Source organism: Gnatocerus cornutus, chromosome 8 (genome assembly GCF_029298725.1).
Source record: "Gnatocerus cornutus isolate USDA-ARS CGAHR chromosome 8, icGnaCorn1.1, whole genome shotgun sequence".
In the NCBI taxonomy this organism is placed as follows: Eukaryota; Metazoa; Arthropoda; class Insecta; order Coleoptera; family Tenebrionidae; genus Gnatocerus; species Gnatocerus cornutus.
In genome coordinates, this window is record NC_142240.1 from 11,454,358 (window position 1) to 11,475,910 (window position 21,553).

General features: G+C 39.4%; 1 protein-coding gene across 1 annotated transcript in view; it reads left to right on the forward strand.

Moving 5' to 3' along the window:
• The window catches only part of LOC148169832 (uncharacterized), a 35,592-nt gene extending 25,176 nt beyond the window's left edge, over positions 1–10,416 (forward strand). Inside the window, exons 3-5 of the mRNA XM_088042899.1 lie at positions 4,134–4,208; positions 7,249–8,251; positions 9,426–10,416. Coding sequence (XP_087899025.1) covers positions 4,134–4,208; positions 7,249–8,251; positions 9,426–9,571 — 1,224 coding nt within the window. The 3' untranslated portion in view covers positions 9,572–10,416. The remainder of the gene's footprint in view (positions 1–4,133; positions 4,209–7,248; positions 8,252–9,425) is intronic.
• The last annotated feature ends 11,137 nt before the right edge of the window (positions 10,417–21,553 follow it).

The following is a 21,553-nucleotide window of genomic DNA, read 5'->3' on the forward strand; positions in this document are numbered from 1 at the left end:
GGCGATATTTACAGTTAGGTACAAAAGGAATCTTAACTAAAAGCATCGACTTGTTGATAACGTCACTATGGCAAATAATGAGCGCGTCAATTAACACCCACACAATAGAAAAAGATTAAGCCAACACTCGATCTTAACGGTGTTATTACAATAAATCAACGATCAGATTAAAATTTTTAACGCTTACATCGACCCAAATCTTGATCTTTGGTGTTCTGGTTTACAATGAGGGATGAGTGCAAACACAAGAATTTCAATTGCTTGAATGAGAAGTTCGGCTTGCGTTTAGTTTTTCCGATAAATTGCCCAATTTGTCTGCCGCAGTTGACAGTAAAGGGGCATGTATTTTGGTTCAATTTGTCCAGAAATGCCCACAATAATTCGAACACCTGGTCGTTGCAATTTTCTGCTCGACAGCGTGTTTTGGAAAACGCTTCAGTTTCGTTATTTGTGCCAAACAGAGTTTGAATAGGAATCCAGGTGTCGCTCGGACAATAGCAGCTAAAGTCCCAAAGAAAAAAAGAGTCTCAATAGAAAGGTGTCAGAGTTGCAAGAATTCGAGGTGAAGAGATCGGAGTGCGAAATCGAATCTTGTTTAGGTCTTTGTCAGATTAGAGGATGAAATGGGTCGATGCAGGAGGATTTAAAAAAATGAATGTTGAGGTAGAGTCTAACTCAATTCAGGCGACTTTAATTAATGCCAAAGAGCAACTCTTGGGAACGTGAGTGTGCAATTGAAGTTTGCGAAACCGGATTATCAATTTTTGTTTATATAATGGGAAGTGAATGGTGGCGAATTGCAAATGCCATCGCGTTGTATGTCAGTCAAGAGGAAGAACTACAGTAAATTGCACTTTTTCAAATTAAATCTGATTTTGTGCTTTTCGCTCGAATTACACGCCCTGTCCAAATATTTTGTGCCCACCGTTGACGGCTACAGAAATTAAATTTTGAAACAGCTGCACGATCAGAAATTACAGTGACAAATTCGTATTGCGTCCGGAATTTAATTAAATTTCCAGTAGATGTAAAAAACGAATTACATCATAGATGGGTCTGTCATTATGAAGAGAACCCCCTCGGGTCATACGTAAAGCCGTCAAGCGATCAGTAGGTAGCTTTTACATACTGAATATAAACTAAAGTTGAATGATTAATTTCTCTGTTGGACTCACGACCTCTTCATGTGTGAAAGATTGATTGTTGGATCGGTATTAAAGAAACAATAACTCACGTAATCGATCGCTCCTTCTCTACACACTCGAAGAAAACCGATCGAACCAAGATGGAGCACTGCGGGCGGAGACTCAGTCTCTTCGCATGTGGGCATAATTCATTTCAATTACACTTTTTAGACGAGTTAAATCTCTGAAACAATGTGGGTATTATTAGATAAGCGTAATTCAATTAACTTTCCGGGCACCAATCGAAATATTTAACTCGTGTGTTTGATGACCAGTCATCCGACGGCGAGCTCAAAGCCATCATCTTCAACTGCTTCATTAGCTGTTTACATCTGTTTTATTCTTTTTCTATAGACCCCCTGAAACTGCAAACCAAATCAACTTTTATCGGATAACATCCAATCTGCATATTCAGAGTGAGTGCTGTAATTATTTAAGCAACGATTATGGCATTTTTGAGGAGATCATTAAGCAAATAAAGTGAAATGTGAACTAAGAGCCTGCTTGAAAAATGACTTTTAAAATGAGTAAGCACCCATCATTATTCACTGCTAGCTGATTATTGTAGCGTACATATTCCATTCATAAATTAAATAAACTTGAAAATATGGCTCCAAGTAGTGAGACAGGTACTGTTTAGATTTTTGCGCGAACCGTAATGATAGCCTTGTCTCTGGTGCAGATAAGTTGAGTTATTGCAATTGCGTCTGGCCTGGATTACAAAAATCGAGACTAAATTTGAGTAATTCGCCTCGTCCAATTAGTCCCCGTCCTTTGTATTCGTGTCAATTAAATCCGTTCCGCGCCAGTCTTTTGTGCCAGTGTCACTGCTAGGTCCCGTATCAATAATATTTTGTTCTTTCTGTCACAGTTGTCTTCGGTAACGAGTCGATGCAACGGATCACATTGTTACCGAGAGAAATAGAATCACTACGTCACGATTTTCACGCTCAACTATTAAATAAGATGATAATGTATAAATGCTGAACCGCGATCTCTCATTTTTTTGCTGTACGCAACTTCATGGAACCGACTGAGACGAGAAAAGTTGGTAAAACTCAATTACTAAGTGTCATCAACCACAATGGAATCAAACCACACAAATGTTATTTCATTTATTTATTTTTCCGTTTAAAAGGTCTGTGCTTCTAGTTATCTAAACAAACGATCGCTTAAAAATGCAAATATCGACGATCACAATGAGACGCTATATTGTATGAAGGCTTTCAGAAATTCCCGAGCCTTCAATGTCGACGTTTAGGTAAATACAGGCTTTAATGCGGGATAATGAGAGGTTTGATGCACTGGAGAGGGAAGGACATTAATCCCCAAGTCAAAAAAGTCAACTTGTCCCATGAAGGCGGCACTTTCCAGAAGCACGAATCTAAATTGTAATCGTAATAACCCAATGACAATCCGAGAGACCAACCACAAGCTCTATAATTTGAATCGGAGAACAGGAGAAGATAATGTATTCCATGTATATGATTATGATTATTACATATTGTATTGTCGCCTAGCTAGATCATTCCGCTGATACTCCGAGTCGCTGCAAGACTCTTATGATTTAGCTGAGACTATTAAGTACGGTAGCGTGGACGGATTTCGCTGCGGGTAACCACCGATCCAATCACACACATTGTGTTTAAAATTGAAGCATTACGCATGAAGAGATTGTAAAAACCTTTAAACTAGACCAAGCCCAACACACCCTCCCAGTGTGAAAACCACATTTGCATGCGTTATCGCAAAGTTCAAGTGCGTTTTACCAGCAAAACGCAATTAATGCGATAGCGGTTGAGGCGGTTATTATTTACAATTTACAAATTGTTTCTTGGCCAGTTGGGCGTTTGTCGGCGCAATCAAGTGCGGGGAAAAATTTCTGTCTTGCGATGAATGTCGCAACAGCCGCGTTTCCTTATCTCCTGCAGGCGCTCCTACTATTTTTATTCCCCGATAACAGAAAAATTGGTAATTAGTAGTAATTACGTTCGGGGACACTCCTAGTTCAACGGAGGAAGGAAAACAAATCGATGAGACTGCTCCATTTTATAATAGGTATAAATTTCTAGATCTGCGTATTTCTTTGTAAGGAAATCCCCTTCGCAAATATAAAACCGTTTCCTTTAAGCTGCGTTCAAATTGCGTATAGGATTTCATCTGGAGATCTCAAAATTTCTCTTCTGATTACGATTGCGTATTTTCCAGGCAATTCATTTCTGTGAACGACTCCGAAAAGACAGACTTAACGATTTTTATGTACACGTAAAGAAATGAATGGGTTTGGGAACGATTTTGCATGCGTCGCGGCCAAATAAGATATCATAGCATGTGAAAGAAACGTATTTGCATAATATTGTGGGGTTAGTTATAAAGGAAATGGGCAGAAGTCATAAAAGTGCTATTTTTCATATCTTATCATCATTTCCGCGGACGTAGTGAATAGTTTTAGTGAAAAGTGACGGAGGCAGTTTGGCAAACTCGATATATATTCAAATGCTCTGATCCCCCGTTTTTATTGGATAGGATAGGTAATTATGAATTCATGATGTTGGGCTTTCCTCCCCAGGAATTCGCATGAAGGGAAGAATACACAAAGTTTTAACTTTCTTAATGATACACTTGGAGGGAATAATTTCATTCCAATTTGTTTCGTTGATGGAATTATTGATAAATCGCGTCGGGTCGCCTTTAATATTTCAGGATTCCTCCGGTTGGTTTCCTTGCGAGCGCGATTTGGGTGTTCCGTGGCGTAATGATTGTTGATGAGATGGTGCGCCTGTTGCGGTGATGAGGTCGTAATTTTTTGGAACATGTGTGTACGTTGGTATAGTCATGTCATGTGTTTTGTGTTTATTTGGTCGTTTAATATCCACTTTCGTCATTAAGCAGCGCAGTTGTCGCCGATAAAAAGTGAAACATGTCCTGTAAATTTTTTTCCTGTTTCAGTGTTGGGAAAACTGCGAGTTGTTGCAGTCCAACTTCCAAGTTTGGGGTGCCATGTGCGAGGAGAAGGAGATATGTGTGAGTATTCAGTTACATATTGTACATTAAACGATGATAGAAAAAGAACATTAATCATGACGGGAATTGAACGCGGGGTTCCGAAGGCGTAAAAATAAATTAAAACGGAACGTAACAAGTTGGAGTTTCTCTCTATGGTATAACTGCCCAAATATAAAGCCTTGCATTGTATCGCTTCACATAATGGAGCATTCAACGGCCCGATAATGAAGAATTGTCATGCAACGCAAGTGTTTGAATTATTGATTCATTCCGTCCACATTACACAGTTTAAAATCCGATGTTCGTGAGGTTTCCCGGGAGATAACTTGCACCAGGAGATTCAAAACTACCAACTCGAGTATAATGAAAGTTTAATTACACGGAACATAAATATTAGTTATTTATTCGGACGGTGAGAGATGTATCCTTGCAAGAGTAGAATTTAAATCCCCTTCAGGAAAAGCACTCGCGCCCTCTCTCCTTAACATTCCGATACTATACCCTCGCAAAGTTAATAAACACAGAACACAGGCTCCCGCCACGGAGCCCTCGTTCCATTTCAACTAGACAATATTAAATTAAATCTATTAATCTTTTCTTTGAGATGCAAAAGCCATTATCTGCATTCGAGTCGCGTCGAAACAATGACAATTGAATATGCAAAACATGCCATCCTACCCGCTCAAGCACTGGCGGCACCAGAAGACGGGGTTGCGCTCGTTATGCAACGAAACAGATTTTTTCCACACAAGTCTCATAGCTACAAATTTTGGACTCTAATCAATAAATTTCGAAGCTTTTCCGAGTTTTTCATTGGATTAATTGCACGTCCTCCTGAGCTATTGTTGCAGCAGTTAATGGCCCAGTTTTAGCAAAATACACTTCGTAGCTTCTTTTTCCGTTCTCGTTAGTTCAAACAAGCTACTGCACGTCATGGTGGAACAAACATTTCCGTTCCTTAAATTTTCAAAGAACAGCTTGTAACACCAACGCGCCGTGATTACGTAGGATATAACTCAAAAGACATTTTATATAATATGTTTGGAGTACCGTTTCGCATAAAGACGTTGGGGTGTTCTTTACGATGATTGCGACAACAGGAGGTCTAAGAAAATATTTCCGTGCAAATTTGAGCTTAGCACTTTATAATCCCAGCGAATGAAAGAGTAATCTCGAATTTATATCTGACTATGTTTGCCGTATCACGAGTTTTCTTGGAATGAAAGTGTACCAATCTGAGGGTCGCCGACAAGGTGTTAATTAATCACGACATCTGCAGTCTTTAAGAAGGTGTGGGATAGAATTTTTAATTTGAGCGATGTTATCGTTTGGAAAAACTGAATACAATACTGCATTTAACTCTAGTTGAAGCAAAGAGTGCATTGGGAAACTTTGAAACTCTCATTACTGTTGCAGAAAGCAAATTGATTTTAAATATCATTGTGGATAATAATCGCTAATGACTTATTCTTGACTTTTTGATGGCATACTTTCATAATTTTTAATTAAGTGTTACCTAACTGATAAGATCTCTCATTTTCGCTTTGATTGGAAAAGTTTGAGCGAATTCTTCATATATGGAGTCAAGTTATGTGCCGCATGCAAGATCATAAAACGCATTATCCCTCCTTATGTCATTACCTCAATCGGTTTGTAAAGTCGGTTTCCTAATAAATCAAGTTCTTGACGAGAGAAAGTGCTCGTTCGCAATAATTATTCCAGTCTTTTATGCAATTAATCGTGCGGCAAATGAGGCGATAAAATATGTGTACGAGTGCGTTATTATCTCGGGATAAAATCCCATATTCCTCGTACCAGGAGAGCCTTTTATATTCATTAAATGTCTACTTAATTAAGAGCACATAAAAGTGTGAGCAAGTATGCGACATTTAAAACGTTTGTTGTGTTCTCCAGTCCGTGGATTATTTTTCTCCGGCTCTTTATTGCCGTTTGCATTCTCGTACTAATGCGGTTTCCTATCCCAGACATGCATTTAATCAAATAAAGTGTATTTCCCAGTTTTCACAAACTTCGGGATCGACGCCTCTATTGTTGCGAAGAATTAAGCCGCCCTCATGCATATGAAGGACGAGGCGACAGGAGGCTGCAACCCGCAGATAAATCCGGCCGCAATTAAACCAGAGATCAGGACACGCATGAAAAACTTTGCTATTTCAAAGGATTTGCACTAACGCCGAACAACAAAAGCGAATTTTTAATATCTGATGCTGTTGCTGGATTAATTATCCTAGGTACAAATTTTGGCGGAGAGGGTGGAAAGTTGACAGTTGATTACACTTGATTTATGGTCGAGCGAAGAAATCAAGTTCAAAGGATAATAAAGTATCATTTACCAGCATACAAGAATAAATAGATCGGAAAATGAACTCCAGCCGGTTCCGTCGTAAACAACACATTGATTTCTGCAGGAAAATTCTTAATTCCGTATACTTTATTGAACGAGTTAATAATTCAAAAGGGGGAAAAGTTGTATTTTCCCCGACAACACATTAGAAGAGTTTTCTATCTCGGAGAAAAAATCAATCGTTTAAAGCCATTAAAATTCAATATTAACTGGATATTGATTGGCTGAACGAACAGTGTTGTGTTGTGTTATTGACGTTTTCTTTATTACACCGGAATGTGGGGTCAAAAATTTTGAGATCCCATTTTTAGATAACGGGTCTGTTTGTTTTGTATCAGATAAAATTTTCTGACATTTTCATGTGTTTTACTTCCGCCTGGGGGCGTCGGAGGAAGCGGCCCCCGTTAGTGTCATAGTATTTTTTAATAACCACAGCTCACGGCGGTCTGGATATATTAAAACCGACGTTCTGCAAACCCGGCGTGCTTTTATGGCAACTTGCTTACTCGTCCGGCGCGCATCTAATTGAGTTCAGGTGTACGTTGGTAATTATACCGGTTTAAGTTTCTGGAGTTATCTTGCGATTATTCCTCGATGGCTGTCCGAATGTAAATTAGATGTTCAATAATTACTGATTGTCAGGCTGTCGATGTTTATCTGTTCCATAAAACTAATGGCGAAATTTCATTACAGTTCCCTGGATGTCAGGAAGCTTGTCGATTCCACGCGGAAGCCTCCACTCAAACGCAGCAGACGCAACCGGTCATCCACACCAAGGGCGAAGGAGTGATCCAAGTGTCTGGCGCTCTCGCTCGCTGGCCTCGGCCTTCGTCCGTTGACACGAAAACGCCGCTGGTGTACGTGGTGATGATCAAAAGCCAAGGGGGTGTCTGGAGGCAGATCATCCAAACTTTGGATTTAACGACGAGAGTGCCGCTCAACACCGACAAACGCGGCGCGATGTTGCGAGTTCTAGTGGTGGACCCGCAAGGGCTAGTGACCATTTACAGCCCCGACGAAGCGAGCGTCCGCGAGAACAAGAAGAAGAAGAAGACCATCAACACGGAAATCAAAGCCACCACCAGCAAGAGCACGACGACCGATTCGGACGCTCCGTGGGTGTTGCGGGAGGTGTCCCTCATCCATCAGAAAGTTTTGGTGATTGGGGAAATCGCTTGGGAACCGAAAGCCAGTCGCGGCGTTTACTTGGTGACTTGGGAAGTGGACGGGGGTGGGTTAAAAGGAAACTTGTTCACGGACTCGACTTGCGTCACTTTGTCCCTCTGGCCCGATACAGTCTATCACATACAAGTTGAACTTGTCTCGCGCATCCCCGGAGTTGAAAACCTCAAGTCCGAAATGATGGACCTGGACACCGGGCGCGCTCAGAAAGTTTCCACGGAGAGTCAAGAGGACCTGAATTTAATGTCCGGGGAGATCCCGGAGGACATTGACTTCAAATCGCCTCTGTTATCCGTGCTAGTCAGCGCGTTCCAGGGGGAAAGCGCAAAGCCCAAATGGTACAACAGTGATGCGATGTGGGGCGCTGCGTTGGCCGTCCTCCTCTTCGCCATCGTGATCGGCGTCGCCTTTTGGAGGTGTCGGAGGAGGTACGGAAACACTATAGACAACATGATCACAGGATCGACGTCTATTAGGAGTCACAAGCTCATAGAAGACTTCACCGGATACACAGGTAAACTTACAATTAACATTAGTTCTTGTCTCTATAATGGCGATGATCACGCGAGAATGCGTGGAGTAGGGCATCACTCTTTGTTCACGCAACTTGATAGATTGATGCCCTTTTTCATGCGTCGGCGTCGCTGCTGCAAAATACACTCAGCTCAAAAATAGTTTCCTTTTCATTTAGTCCCCCTCTTATCGTGATTGCCTCTTCCCTCTTAATTTCATATCCTAAAAACTCTTTAAATCACGCGATCAATTCCGAGATTCCACACTGAGACATGCAAGTTTAATATTTACATTGACGTAATGCACCGCACTGCGACACATGCCCTCCGCCAATTAATCGCCTTATTAAGTTTATTTCTTGAGGACGGGTAAACACCGAACTAGTCGCCCCTCGCATGTTCTGTTTGACTTCACTTTGTTGACCGGGGGCGATTGGCCTAAATTACTTGTCATGTCGAGTAATAGATCGATAACACCGCTAATAATTGAAGTGTTGCGAAGAGAAAACATGTGTTTCTACATGCAATTTTAAAGTTCTGCACGGCTGCATTATTGTGCATTTAAAATAGAAATTTGTATTCTGCAGAAATAAAAATCGCTTGTTTTGTGGAGATGCATGGATAGTTCCACCGGTGCACTCGCAGAATAAAGTTATTTAATTTTCCTGCAATCCCTAGGAGGCAATCAAGAGACTTTTATGGAAAACATTTTCATGGTAATTCCGGAATAATTTCCGAGCTCATACGTTATTTGAACACAAAGTTGAGATTTTATTCAATAAAAATCCGGAGCAGAGTTGAATCTGTTTCTAATTGGCCAACTTCTTTGAACAAAAGTCCTAAGAAAGTCGTACGGACCCGAAAAACTGGAATTTGATTTGAATACCAGTTTTGCCGAAGCCTTAGGTTTAAATTGATTTTTTATATGGCGGTATTAAAATATTATGATTATTATTAGTTATAAATGAAACAACTTTTAGCTAATTTGAATATTAATAATTTTCCTTACTTGGAGGATCACTCGAAAATTTGGGAGACATTTACGACCACAATTTTATTTACTATCTGCGGTTTTTTTATTGTCATTAAAACCATATTTGCCACCGTTACGAAATAAAATAAATTAAACTGTTGTTAGACCGTTGTGCAATTTCTAACAGTGTCTTATTGTTTCAGGCTTCCAACCAATAATATCTGTGATGTCCGCGGGCGAGACCAAATACGGCAACTGTGAGACGCCGGAAGTCACATTCCAGGGTGCCCACAATAGCAATTTTTTAAGTGAATCCGAAAAGACTGCAAGACACGAAGTCCAAGTGTGACGACATAGTTGTGATGCAATCAAAACGACTCGCGCCAAACAGGATGATTAAAAAAAGTTCCTAAGTTTATGTGAAAGAGTGAAAATTTGACTAGTGTAACGCGAGTGAAAGAAACGGGACTTTTTAATAAAATGATCATAAGTGTATATGTGTATAAAAACTAGTCTAAATTCGAACATTTTACTACGCCAATAATGTCGAAAGTGCAAGTTTGTTTGCTTGGGACTCTTGTGAAACCAATTTAGTTTTATTGTATCGAGAAGACAAGACGAGCAATTTCAAAGTTACGTAGATTCGGAAGAGAGAACGACTGTGTTATTTTTTATTAAGGATTTTCAGTTTTTTAATTTATTTACAGACTTTTTAACGCTTAGACTTTTGTACATAAATTTTATCCCAATTTAGGACGTCCAAAAATCGTGAAGGAAACTTAAAGACCTGTAAATTGCTGATAATCTTATTGGAAACTCAATAATGTATTTGTCAATATTTGGACAGTAGCTGAGTAGTTATTGTTGGTTAGTTAGCTTCATACATCAGATGTGCTCTTTGTCTCGTATTTTACGACCGGGCCTCGTCGTGCTCGAGATTTTACATCCCGGCCCTGTATCGCTTAATCGACCTACTATTCCAAAGCTATAAAATTATAATTTCATGAATATTTAAGCTCGAGCCCATCGACGTCCGCATCTAACCGATCATTAAATTAATTTCGTTGTAAATACTTTATTGTATTATAATTATCTATTATATATCATATAAGTTATTTTTCTATTAAACATGGTCTTAGTCAGTTCCATGGCTAAATGTAAATATAATTATTATAATTATTATCAGTGGAACAAGGCATTTTATTTCAAAAATCTCCTTACCTTCATACCATATCAATCTTCATAACCTGTCAAAACGAGCGACATTATCCACACGGGAAATCTTGTCCTCCAAAACAAAAAAAAAAACCCTCCGCCTAAGAAATTGAAATTGTGTAGATCTGCAATCATTACCGTCAGTCGAGGGATGGAATTGAAGGAAATGGTATTGACTGTAATGGAATTGTACGGTTTAGCCGGGAAATCGAGAAAAACATACACTCGCTTGAGTAGGGATCGAAATATTACAATTTAAACAGACACGTGCGGCAAAAACACAAGGAAACAGCTGTCGTAAAATCAAACTCAACCTAAACAAAGTTTTATTGCAACTTTCAAGCGTTAATTGTTTGTTTACTTTGCTCTTGATGAGCCTTGTGATGATAGTTTTAAAATACCCGCCGCCACTGATCGATGAAACGTGTCTTATCTCCGCGGTGAACGTAAACCGACGAGGATCTTAGCGGTTTTTGATTTCTTCAGAATGACTTTCATATGTGAAATCTATCAATAGGAAGCATCCTTACGTGATTTCAGGTTGTTAACTGGCTTTTAATAGCGGAGCAGTAACAGCAATCATCTGTTAAGTATACCTTCAATAATAAACTTTTTCATGCAGTTTTCTTCCTGTGGACTACCTGCAGAAAAGGAAACAGATGTTTGAGGTTGCTTCAAATCTCCGCTAAGAATATTAATTGATCGCACTCCCTACTGTGAGTTGCATTTCCTCAGTTTGAAATTCATCACATTCTTTGCACGATCGTCAATGACATCTTGCAGCTTTCCGTGGTTTTTGAACTCTCGAGTGAATGTACTAAAGTTTAAAATGCGATACACGACGTCCAATTCGGAGGGATGCTTCAAACTTATCGTGTGAGCATTCGCAGGAACAAAGTAAATCCGTTTTTGGCTGTAGTTACAGTTATTTTGATGCAAAAACTCTGATTTGTGAATTCTATTATTTTTGCTTCAAAATGACTGAACTAACATCGATTCGTTTAATCTAGTTGTCGAACAATACCCGAAATTATGGAGCGTGTATCAAATGTTTTCAGACCAAATAAAAAGCGCGCTACATTATCCCCCGTATTATGTTTCTGAGAACTTGGGAGTGTTTACAATGAATTGTACCAGCATGATATTATTCCTCCTAACGAGTTCAAATTGTATCTCTTGTAATTTTTGGAGATTTTGGGCGATAAGAGCACAGATGGCAAACGGCCACAAAAAACAAACTAATGAACGAATGAAAACGAACGACTTTTGGGTGTGTTTAAGAGAATCACCTTTGTTTAAATTCGTGTATGTGAAAATTAGAACTGCAATGCGTATTGCATTTAACGATGAACTAGGGATAACTTTGCATATTCAGAGCAACATTTGTGTCTGCAGCGCTGTTAACGTGCAGTAATAATATAGCTCTTACAACAAACTCCGAGTTGGACCTGTTATATCTCTCATGACCTATTCAAGTTCAATAATGGTGTAGTCTGCCGAGTTTGGCCGTAAAATCCGTTTCGAGCTGATGGATATTTTTAGCCAAAACAAAAAGCATGATGAAGTTATTCCTTACCGAACCGTTAGTCAGATTTTAATTTGTTATTTATGTAAATAATTAGTGGTATCGCGTAATCAAGCGGCAATAAATATGATTTTAAAATGGTCGAACGTGTTAATTGCGAAATTTTAATAGCCGCTGCATTCACTTCGATAGCGACTGGTTGCTCGTTGAAATTTAACAGAACCTGAAGATCAAATCACGATTAGAGATTTAATCGTAACATGTGAGTCACAAATACAGCGTACAGCTTTGTCTCTCGATAAAAATAATGAACGATTCAAATGCCTGCGAGTCGACCACCTGACACCTCCAGATTGAAGCGGTGATAATCCGGGAACGCAAAGTGCTTGGCGTTTCGGGAACGAACGCAAACTGAAGGAAATTTGTGGAGAAGAGTTGCGCTTTCTCGGCGAGTTATGCAATTTGGAGTGGCTGCGAGTGCGTTTTAATCAAGGTAAATGAAGCTCCATTACCTGGCAGTAATAAATCAAGGAGACTTCTATGCTTTAATGGCCTTATTTCCATACACACCCATTACGCAACGATTTAAATTACACGAAAATAATGATATCAAGGCAGATAATATCTGTTTGTCGGACGTTGGGCTGATTGAGTTGTGTGTGTATGTTTGTGGTGCAGTATATGGAAAGCTCTTCCGTGTCCAGTCGCCATTTCCTGGGAACCACCGGACGATATTTTATACACGTAATAAGAGATTGGATCTAAATGACTCGGAGGTGGCACAGACAACCGATTGCTTATTTGGAAACTTAGATAGACTCTCTCCTTTGACAAGTGACAAGGAATGATGGCTTCATTTCACAAAGTACCTGGCTTTTAACTCGCTTGTATCAGTCATTTCGATCGCATTTTTTCGATCCACAAGCATTCCGTAATATGACGACTCGTAAAAATATCAAAATCGCTTGCCAAATTAAGCGACCACCGCCGAAACTTGTTTGTTCTTTTCACCCCATTTAGATCGAGAGCTCCGATTTCTTTTTAACAACGACATTTCAAGCTTATTTTATTTTATTAATGAATTATTTATCACCGACATGCCTTATGCTAATTACCAATCATTCCTACAAAGCTGGAGGAGTCATTAAACCAAAGTGCAAACTGCAAGACGACCCTCAACTTGCAAGTTTCCTCACGTATGGAGTTATATCGAGTTACTGACTGAACTGACGAGGGGTGTCTCGCATCTGGCGCGAGATAATCCCCAGAGATGAATCCCAATCCCTGGACCAGTCATGACGTCATTTGCCCTTTACAGTTCTCCGGGGTATTCTAACTTATGATGCACCCGGAAAAACCGCTGGATTATTAACAATTATTTCCGGGCTGTAAAAACTTTGCGCCACATGCGGTAAGGATGTGTCAATGACACTCTCCAGAGATTCACTTACAAAACCGAGGGATGATCTTCACTGCTAACAACGGGCTTGGAGCGAAGAAAAACCGGCGAATTTGGATCGACCGGAAGGGCGGGGACAGGAAATTAATACCCCAACAAATGTAATGCCATTAATTTAAATTTTTATTGGAATATTTGATTTTTGCATGTTTTGCATTAATTAATATCCGCGTTTGTTGAATTTGCGGAGTTATTATGCAAACAATGGGACAAGTATTTATATTATTATCGATTTTAGGTAATCACATAATTTGACTTTTTTGTGCTTCTATGGAAAATTTCTTCTGTTCGTAATTCGGAGAAGAACTCTTTGTGATCTTTGCATTGTCACTTTTCGTGTCGACTTGTTTTCGTCCAAAATAATTGAAAAATGTACCACAAGACAACGTCCGCCAGAATTTGCTCGTTTAGAGGAATTTGAACGAGCGCGAGATTAATGGCCTTTCCATAATTGACGTTGCCATTATAAAGTTAATTGATGGAATAAATTACGAGGAACATAAAAAACGCATTTAAAACGAAATATTCGAATCTCGTCATTTTGTCGCGGCGAAATTTCATTGTATTTAGTGTTTGCCTGAGTTTCCAGAAGCCGTTTTCATTTCAGAAAACAAAAGGAGGGTTTACACCTGATCGCTTGTTCGAGTTTCTTGTTTGCTCTCTTAATTGCGTTGTTTATTTATTACTTTGGCAGCTCAATATTTTTTACGGGGCCTTCCGAATAATTTATTATACACTTTAAAAAATTGATATTCCATGACAGTGAAATATCGCGGGCCGTTAATGTCGGACAACGAGGTTTAATAGATTGTGCGGCGACACCCATTTCGTCTAATTAAGCTTCAATGACAGTTTGTATTCCACGAGTCCGTCTCTGTTCTAGACGCAATTAGTCCAGTGGCTAGAAATGCGATGGTCATCGGTGATAAGTAGTGGTTCACTTTTTTTTGCGTAATTACCACAATATGGCGTCGCGTAATTGATTTGGCTAATTAAAGACATTAGTTGAGAACTCGTATTTTAATCTAAAGGGAAGATCATGTGGGCAAAAACGAGGATCGATGACGAAGTAGTTCGTTTATCGACATTGTCAATCTCGGGCCAATTAAATCTATGACAAGTTTGAAACATTGTGTAATAATACTTTTACATCTCGTAATTGATTGAAAGAGACGCCGCTGTTGGATAATTTGAATTATGAATTTTCGAAATCAATAGGATGCCAATAAGAAATTTCATTAATTTCTTGAATAAATAATCTCGTTCATTATAAATTTAAATCGGGATTAACGTTCGGAGAACAACTGGAATTTCTTTTCGGTCCCATTTTTTTGTTTTTGCTCTTTGAAATATGTTTTACATTAGAATTCACTTAAAATTCTAACTTAATCACTTTTTAATTCGATTCTTTGTCATCTTTCTGGGACTACTGGACGTTACGGTTTATCAGGCTTCAAGTTGTTTAATCTCGTTTAATTACCACCAGTGGCGGCGCATACCACGGGGCCGATTCAATGAATATTTTTCCGAAATTAGTTTAATGCTTGAAATTAATTCCAGCAGTGGCTGTTTACGAGTTTGCCCTAAGCGTCGAAAGTGATACTTTGTCACAACATGTAATTTGAACAAAAAGGCGAAGTTTGGGCCGTAACAGGGCGAAAGTGAGGTGGAGTAATGTAATTTTGTGCGTATTATGCGTATAAAGTTGTCGAATGATTTTAATCCAACTAAGTTTGTGGGTGTAATAGCACATTCATAAAACTCATCTTGTGTTTTGCGAGTTGAGTGGTGCTTGAAGCACGCATTAGCTGGTTCGGATAATCTGACGGAACTAAAGTAACTTCCCAACTTATAAATAATTGAATATGTAGAGTAATATTACATGATTAAGCTTTTGTTGTGTTTCCTCACTGTATGGTTGTCTAAACCAGAATATTCCGTCGAGTTATTCCACACTTTGTTTTATTCACTATTATGCAAGTTCCGTAAGGAAAATCAATTGTAACATACTTACCCTTCTCCTCGGCTCAACTCGGTGAAAATGCGCATTTAACGACTTAAAAGCGATAAATTCTCGCTTTCAGGGAAAGATAATGTTTTCTCTGGAGAGGTTCGTGGAGGCGAAGGTGTTGGGGGAGCATTTGAAATTCTCGCTTCTTTTTTACAGGACAATCGTCGGATTTATTAATTAGACTTTGGCCTGCAGTTGGTGCATTTCATGTGCAAACGGTGCAACGGATCGTGAAATAATCCGTTTCGTGCAAGCACTACCCACTAATGAGTCTATGGGGGCTTGATGACCGCTAATTAATAAGGGTCGAGAACCCTATCGCTGTTGACGTCACATCCTCGCGTTTTATTCACCGGAAATAAAGTCATTTCTTACATGTACTTTGGGTAAGTCGGCATCATCAGAATCGACGGTTTTCCGGAATAAAAGGGAACGAGTAAACCATTACTTCCATTCGGAAGGACCTGAATTATAGCACTATCCAAATAATCCGGATGAATTTCGAGTTGGTTGAATCGGATGTACTGTCCATTGCGGTTGAGGACTTCAATCAGGACCGGCTTCCGATAGACAAATTCACGATTATGGAGACAAAATATTACAGGGAACAACAGAACGTCCGCTTTATTCAATCGAGTGGGTCATAATTTGCTGCTATGCTATTTTCTCATCGATCATAATTTGATGATTTGCCTGTAGCACTGATTACTATAATAACGTCGAAGATTTCTATTTGCACAATAAGTCATTTTGTAGCCTCTTAAATGTGGAAATTTTGAGTATTCTAGCCTCACAAATCGATGCGCCTGCCGTGCAGGATCGACACAAAGGTAATTACGTGTTTGATCCTTCTTCAGTAGTTCAGTTAATATCGTTACTATCACAGTGTCAGTAGTCTTCAATCAGGACCGGCTTTCGTGAGCGCGGCATTTTCCGCCGACAAAAAATACTAATTGGTTGTTGTTTGGGGCCACCCCTGGTCATTAGTGCAGCCGCCCCGGTACGCCCCGGCTGCCTCTTCATTTCCGCCCTGTTATCCCGAATTTACAACGGACATTGCAAAAGCCGCACATGTGTAGGACCGTTAATGAAGAGAGACGACATCATTGTAAAATATGTCACCAGCTGAGGGACATTTGACCGCGATGACTGCCTCTACCAGGCGTGTCTGTCAAAACACTGTGATGAGAAGAGAAGGAAATGAGAGAATTATTGGATTCCAGGAAATTTGTTACTGGAACCACCTGCTCACATCGAGAGAGGTTTTACAGAGTCTATCGGGTTCAATGAAGTCTAATTAAAATTAATTAGAGTTTTTACGAGAGCGCTGGAAGAAATGGACGACGCAAGGCGCCAGAAGGATGCGTGTTAAAATTAGCACCACCAAAGAAGGGGTGGAAACGTAACATGGATCGGTCGTGCTTTTTTTAATTATTGAAATTCATATCTATGTTTGGTTGAATGGACATTATTTACAGTAGAGTCGTTTAATAATTAAAAATAATTTTAAAACAATAAATTGGAAATTTTGAAATCCCGAGTAAACACGATTACTGTGTGCCATCCAATCGAGTTGAGCCAATAAACGCAAAGCTCTTTCCCTGTGCGGATTAATTGTGCATTCATCGCAGCTAATTAATTCAGCGGCGGTGATTTTTTGATGAGGAACAAATCGGTTGTTGGTGCGGCGCGAGTGTTGTCTGTATAAGCGAAGTGGGGGATGAGGTTGTATCGTCGGCGGCGTCCAAATCGGAGAAGGAGGCAGGAATGGCTGGCGCAGATAACCCAAATCGGGTTTCGCGTTTGAATAAGGACCCCTTTGTGCTCGGAACATCTTTTGATCCTTCTGATGTATTTGCTCATCCAGAGCAGTGAGCACTCGCTTAAACGCGCCGAGGCTATGTCCCATCCACGTTTTATAATTGCTTTCTTGGCCTGCGGCTGCAGACTCCACCACACACTCCACGTAGAAGATGCAACCCCCGCTCACTAACGGCCATAAATTTATCGGAAGAATGAACAGAAGCTCGCATTACGGACATCTATCATGGAGGGGTAACTTTCTGGAAATGGCTCAAAAGAACGTAATTGTGTTGCTCGGAGCTTTACGATTCTCAATTAACTTGTATCTTAGTATATTTCGCACCCTTCGCTCATGGAGCTCATTATTCCGCGCCCCCGGCCCGCGCCATATTTCATTTAGAAAGTTGCTGCGCCTCCCAGTTGTTTAGATTACTTTTTTCTTTCTCAGCTACTACATCACTCACTGCAATTTGCATCAAATTTTATTACCACCAAATCGGAAAATGCTCGACCTCCACCAAAGGGTTGTTAAAAAATAAAAAAATGACCCAAATATTGAAATGGATCAAATGGATAGAGCCGCACTAATGTAAGCGGATACCGAAATTGTAATTTATTTTCAAAATGCCCTCGTAGCCAGCAGCGCTTCACTCGACGGATGTTATTTCTCAAACATCTGTCGTTCAGTTATGTTTTCGCACGTTATGTTGATTTTACATAACAGCGCAAGTGCATCGAAGGACTTTTTTAAACTGTATCGCAACACTTTTCCTATTGAGAATCTGCGCAATCATGCCAAAAACAGTGCCACGTGACGACACACAACGCCGAGAAAAACGAAAATGTAGTAAAAAATGGATATGCACTCTTTCAATATTTCGAATAAACATTTATTTCTGAACACTCGGTATTTATGCAGATATCCAAGACTGATAGCCCAAGAGCGAATTTCAAGTTGGTATCACAACATTGGTTCGATGCAGTTGCCAGAGGGCATCAATTTCATTGGTGTTGCCATGACATAATCTTGAATTGTAATTATTGCAATCTAGAGTGACATTAGCTCGTCCAGCTTCGGGAAATTAGCAAGGATTTGCCTAATTTAGCACTGGAAGTTGAGGTAAATTAATGTTAATTGAATTAATTAAAATTTTCTATTATCTCAAGTTGTCAGGTTGTTAGGTTCTTAGATCCTCAGACTGAAATCACCAATGTTCACCAAATTAAAAATTACTAAAAATATATAATAATTTTAACAAAAAGTACAACTAGTTGAGGCATGTAAAAGTGGGCAAAAATGTGTCAGAAAAAACGGATGTCACATTCAAAAATCGCAAATAAAAGCCGCTGAGATAAATCGTGAGTATAAAGGGCTGCCCTTTTGCACGCGCACAGTAGCTAGCCCAAAAATAAATAAAAAAGCGAGGGATGTGCCATTCGTTGGGGTGGATAGCTAACAATAAGATATATAGCTACGGAACTAAACCATACAAATTGCATACCATCTTTGTTTCTGAATTTATGGCTTTTGTATTAAATGAAATGAGAAAAGCAACTCAAATTGATGATAAGCAATATAAAAAAGCTGCCGCGAAAGCTTCCTCTATATACTCCGGTTCATTGGCTTTTATGCCAGGAATATTTCCAATTTCACAAACACCTTCCCGAGACAACAATTTTTATTTGCTTTCGGCCAACCCTCAACACCCCGCACTAAATGTATATGTATAAAGGAAACACACAACAAACATGGAAATTCAATTACTTACCGCATAGACAAAATACGGAAACATTTCCGCTGGGAAATATCAAAAATACAAAAGCAAAAAAACAAATTAATTTATGTTGTAAAGGTGAGCAAAGAAATATCTCTTACGATCGCAGAGTTTATTTTAGGATCCCTGTAGCGGAGCCCCCGGAAAATCTCATAATCCTCCTCGTCCCTAATGTGAAAATATGTTCAGGGGCGTCATTTTTATATCAGTGGCTATAAATTCGCCATCAGACAAAAAACCCTTTGATTGATATTTATGTTATTTCCGCCTTGACTAAAAGAGAAAGGACACGTATAAATAAAAGCACGTTTGTATTTCTGGTATTTCCCCGCCGCATCTCCAGACTGAGGCCAAGAAAGGTCATCCAGGAAACTGGAGGGATGGAAGCCATAAGGTCAGTCGAAATTCTATTTATAAAGTGAAATGTCGCAGATGTTGATTTTTCAGTTTTCACCAGAGGAACACGTCGTTTTCGTCGGAACACAACATAATTAACATTTCAAGGGTGGCAGCCCTTCTTAGGTATTCAGTTTGAGATGCGGCAGGTACGCAGGCGGCTTAATGACGTTTCACATAAATTATAATCAAGTGAAGATGATGCTTTGAATTAGAAAGTGCTGACTAAAACATTTGCTTCTTCTGGGGAGAAATGTGAGCAACCCTCTCAAAGTATTAACCAAGTTTAAATAGTTGTGGAGTAGTTACGTTTATAGTAGTAGGGTGCTTTACAGGTAACGGAATTGGGGATTTTTTTGTCTCGGGGCTTGATATAATTAGAGCCTTTTATCAAACATGTTGTTAGCGACTCCACCAGTATTTTATTATTATTATAAACACATTAAATTGTAATTTAAATTTTGTTGAGGTTTCTTGTGGTTAATGGATGTAGTTTAAAATCGTTTAGGATAGATTTTAGAAATTACGTTTGATGTTTAATACCACGGATGTTAAGCAAACGCTTATAATGTGCATGTTTAAATTGTATGTTGTTAGATGCGTAATTTACAAAGTCTGTGATGGTCTGGATGATTTGAGGAAATTATTTTGCTGCAATCGCTAATTAATTCTTAAGTTTCTTCTGGTGGATATCGAATATTCATGTTGGTTTTTTGACCTGCGTCTAATCCCGTCAGCTGTCACATTAATTTATTAATTCCTCCTCTCATTACCATGTTTTTTCTTTAATCTATAATTCCACGTCACCACGGCAATTATTCTTCCGACACAAGATTTGTCAAATCAGGACCGTGAACGCCTTTCAGACAGTAACTGATAGAGCATAAAACCGATGGTACCATCGAATATTAAGCTTCTAAAGGATGTAGTGTTATTTTTTTAATAGGGGCCTGGACACGTTTCGCCGCGATATGATCAGGAATTAGTATGCAAACACAGCAAACCTAATCGTTACGAGAACAATATTCATTTTGAATTCTCGTCGTTTTTTCGACTAGTAGAGCACACCTCTTTCTACCTGCATGAATTTTAACGTTTTGGGTCCCATTAGCATTACCAGTTTCGGTTGATTTTGGTGCGTGGTCTTTGTTTCTTGCGGTTGTAGAAGAAGATGGAAAGTCTACGTGGCGTAACCCGGCTCTATTTTAGATTATCCGTTGATGCATCTGACTGAAGATGTGCCCGGAATAACAACGCGGCAGATTATTTTATGAAACAAGGAGTTTCTTTTGTACACATGCAAAGAGAAACCGGGAGAGGGCTTTTCCTTTGTGCGCTCGTTGTCTGAGGAGCTTTTTATTAGCTGTTTGAGGAAAATTCAGAATATTTGCGTTATTGAATGCACGCAAGAGATACCCGTTTAATGTTTTGATAAATTCCTCGTTATTGAGCTAATAAAAATGTTTCCTCATGCTTTACTCTAGATGGCGTGATGTCGCCGCCAAATAATATTATGAAATCCAATATTGCATTAAAGTTTATAGGACGAGTGCGCGCGTTGGGAATCAAAGAAAACAGGAGCTGTATTCAAACAACCTTCTTAAGGCGATGGCGACCATTTTGTCCCTGTCTTTGCATAAGAATAGCCCCATTCAGATATATCGACGCTAAACATTTGAAGTTTGAATCTCCTTTACACTGAACGCGTATTTGAATATTGAACGGACACGCCCCTATGGGAAATAAGAGTCTTCCGCGCCGACAAACTTTCCATCGAAAAAAAATCACGCCAAAGAACCGATCTTCTGCTACAATTTCTTGTTAACCCGTTTTTTAATCACATCATTCATATCCGAGATTCGAAATTACAAAGATTCCAGCTAGTCAAACAAACATTAATGTGAGTAGAAAATGATTATTTACAAAGCAGCGGGGTCCCAACCGTCTCCACCATACGTCAAAGGGGTCCGGAGAAGGGGGCTCCGATGCCTCATGCATTTAGATGAAGTCCCACCGAATATTATAAAATATTATAAACAAGGCCAGGTATGGATCGGGTCGATCGCTGACCATCTTATACGTGACTAAACATTAATTTACTTGAAAGAATTCCGAAATTACGTGCCCACTTAACGTGACAAAACCGA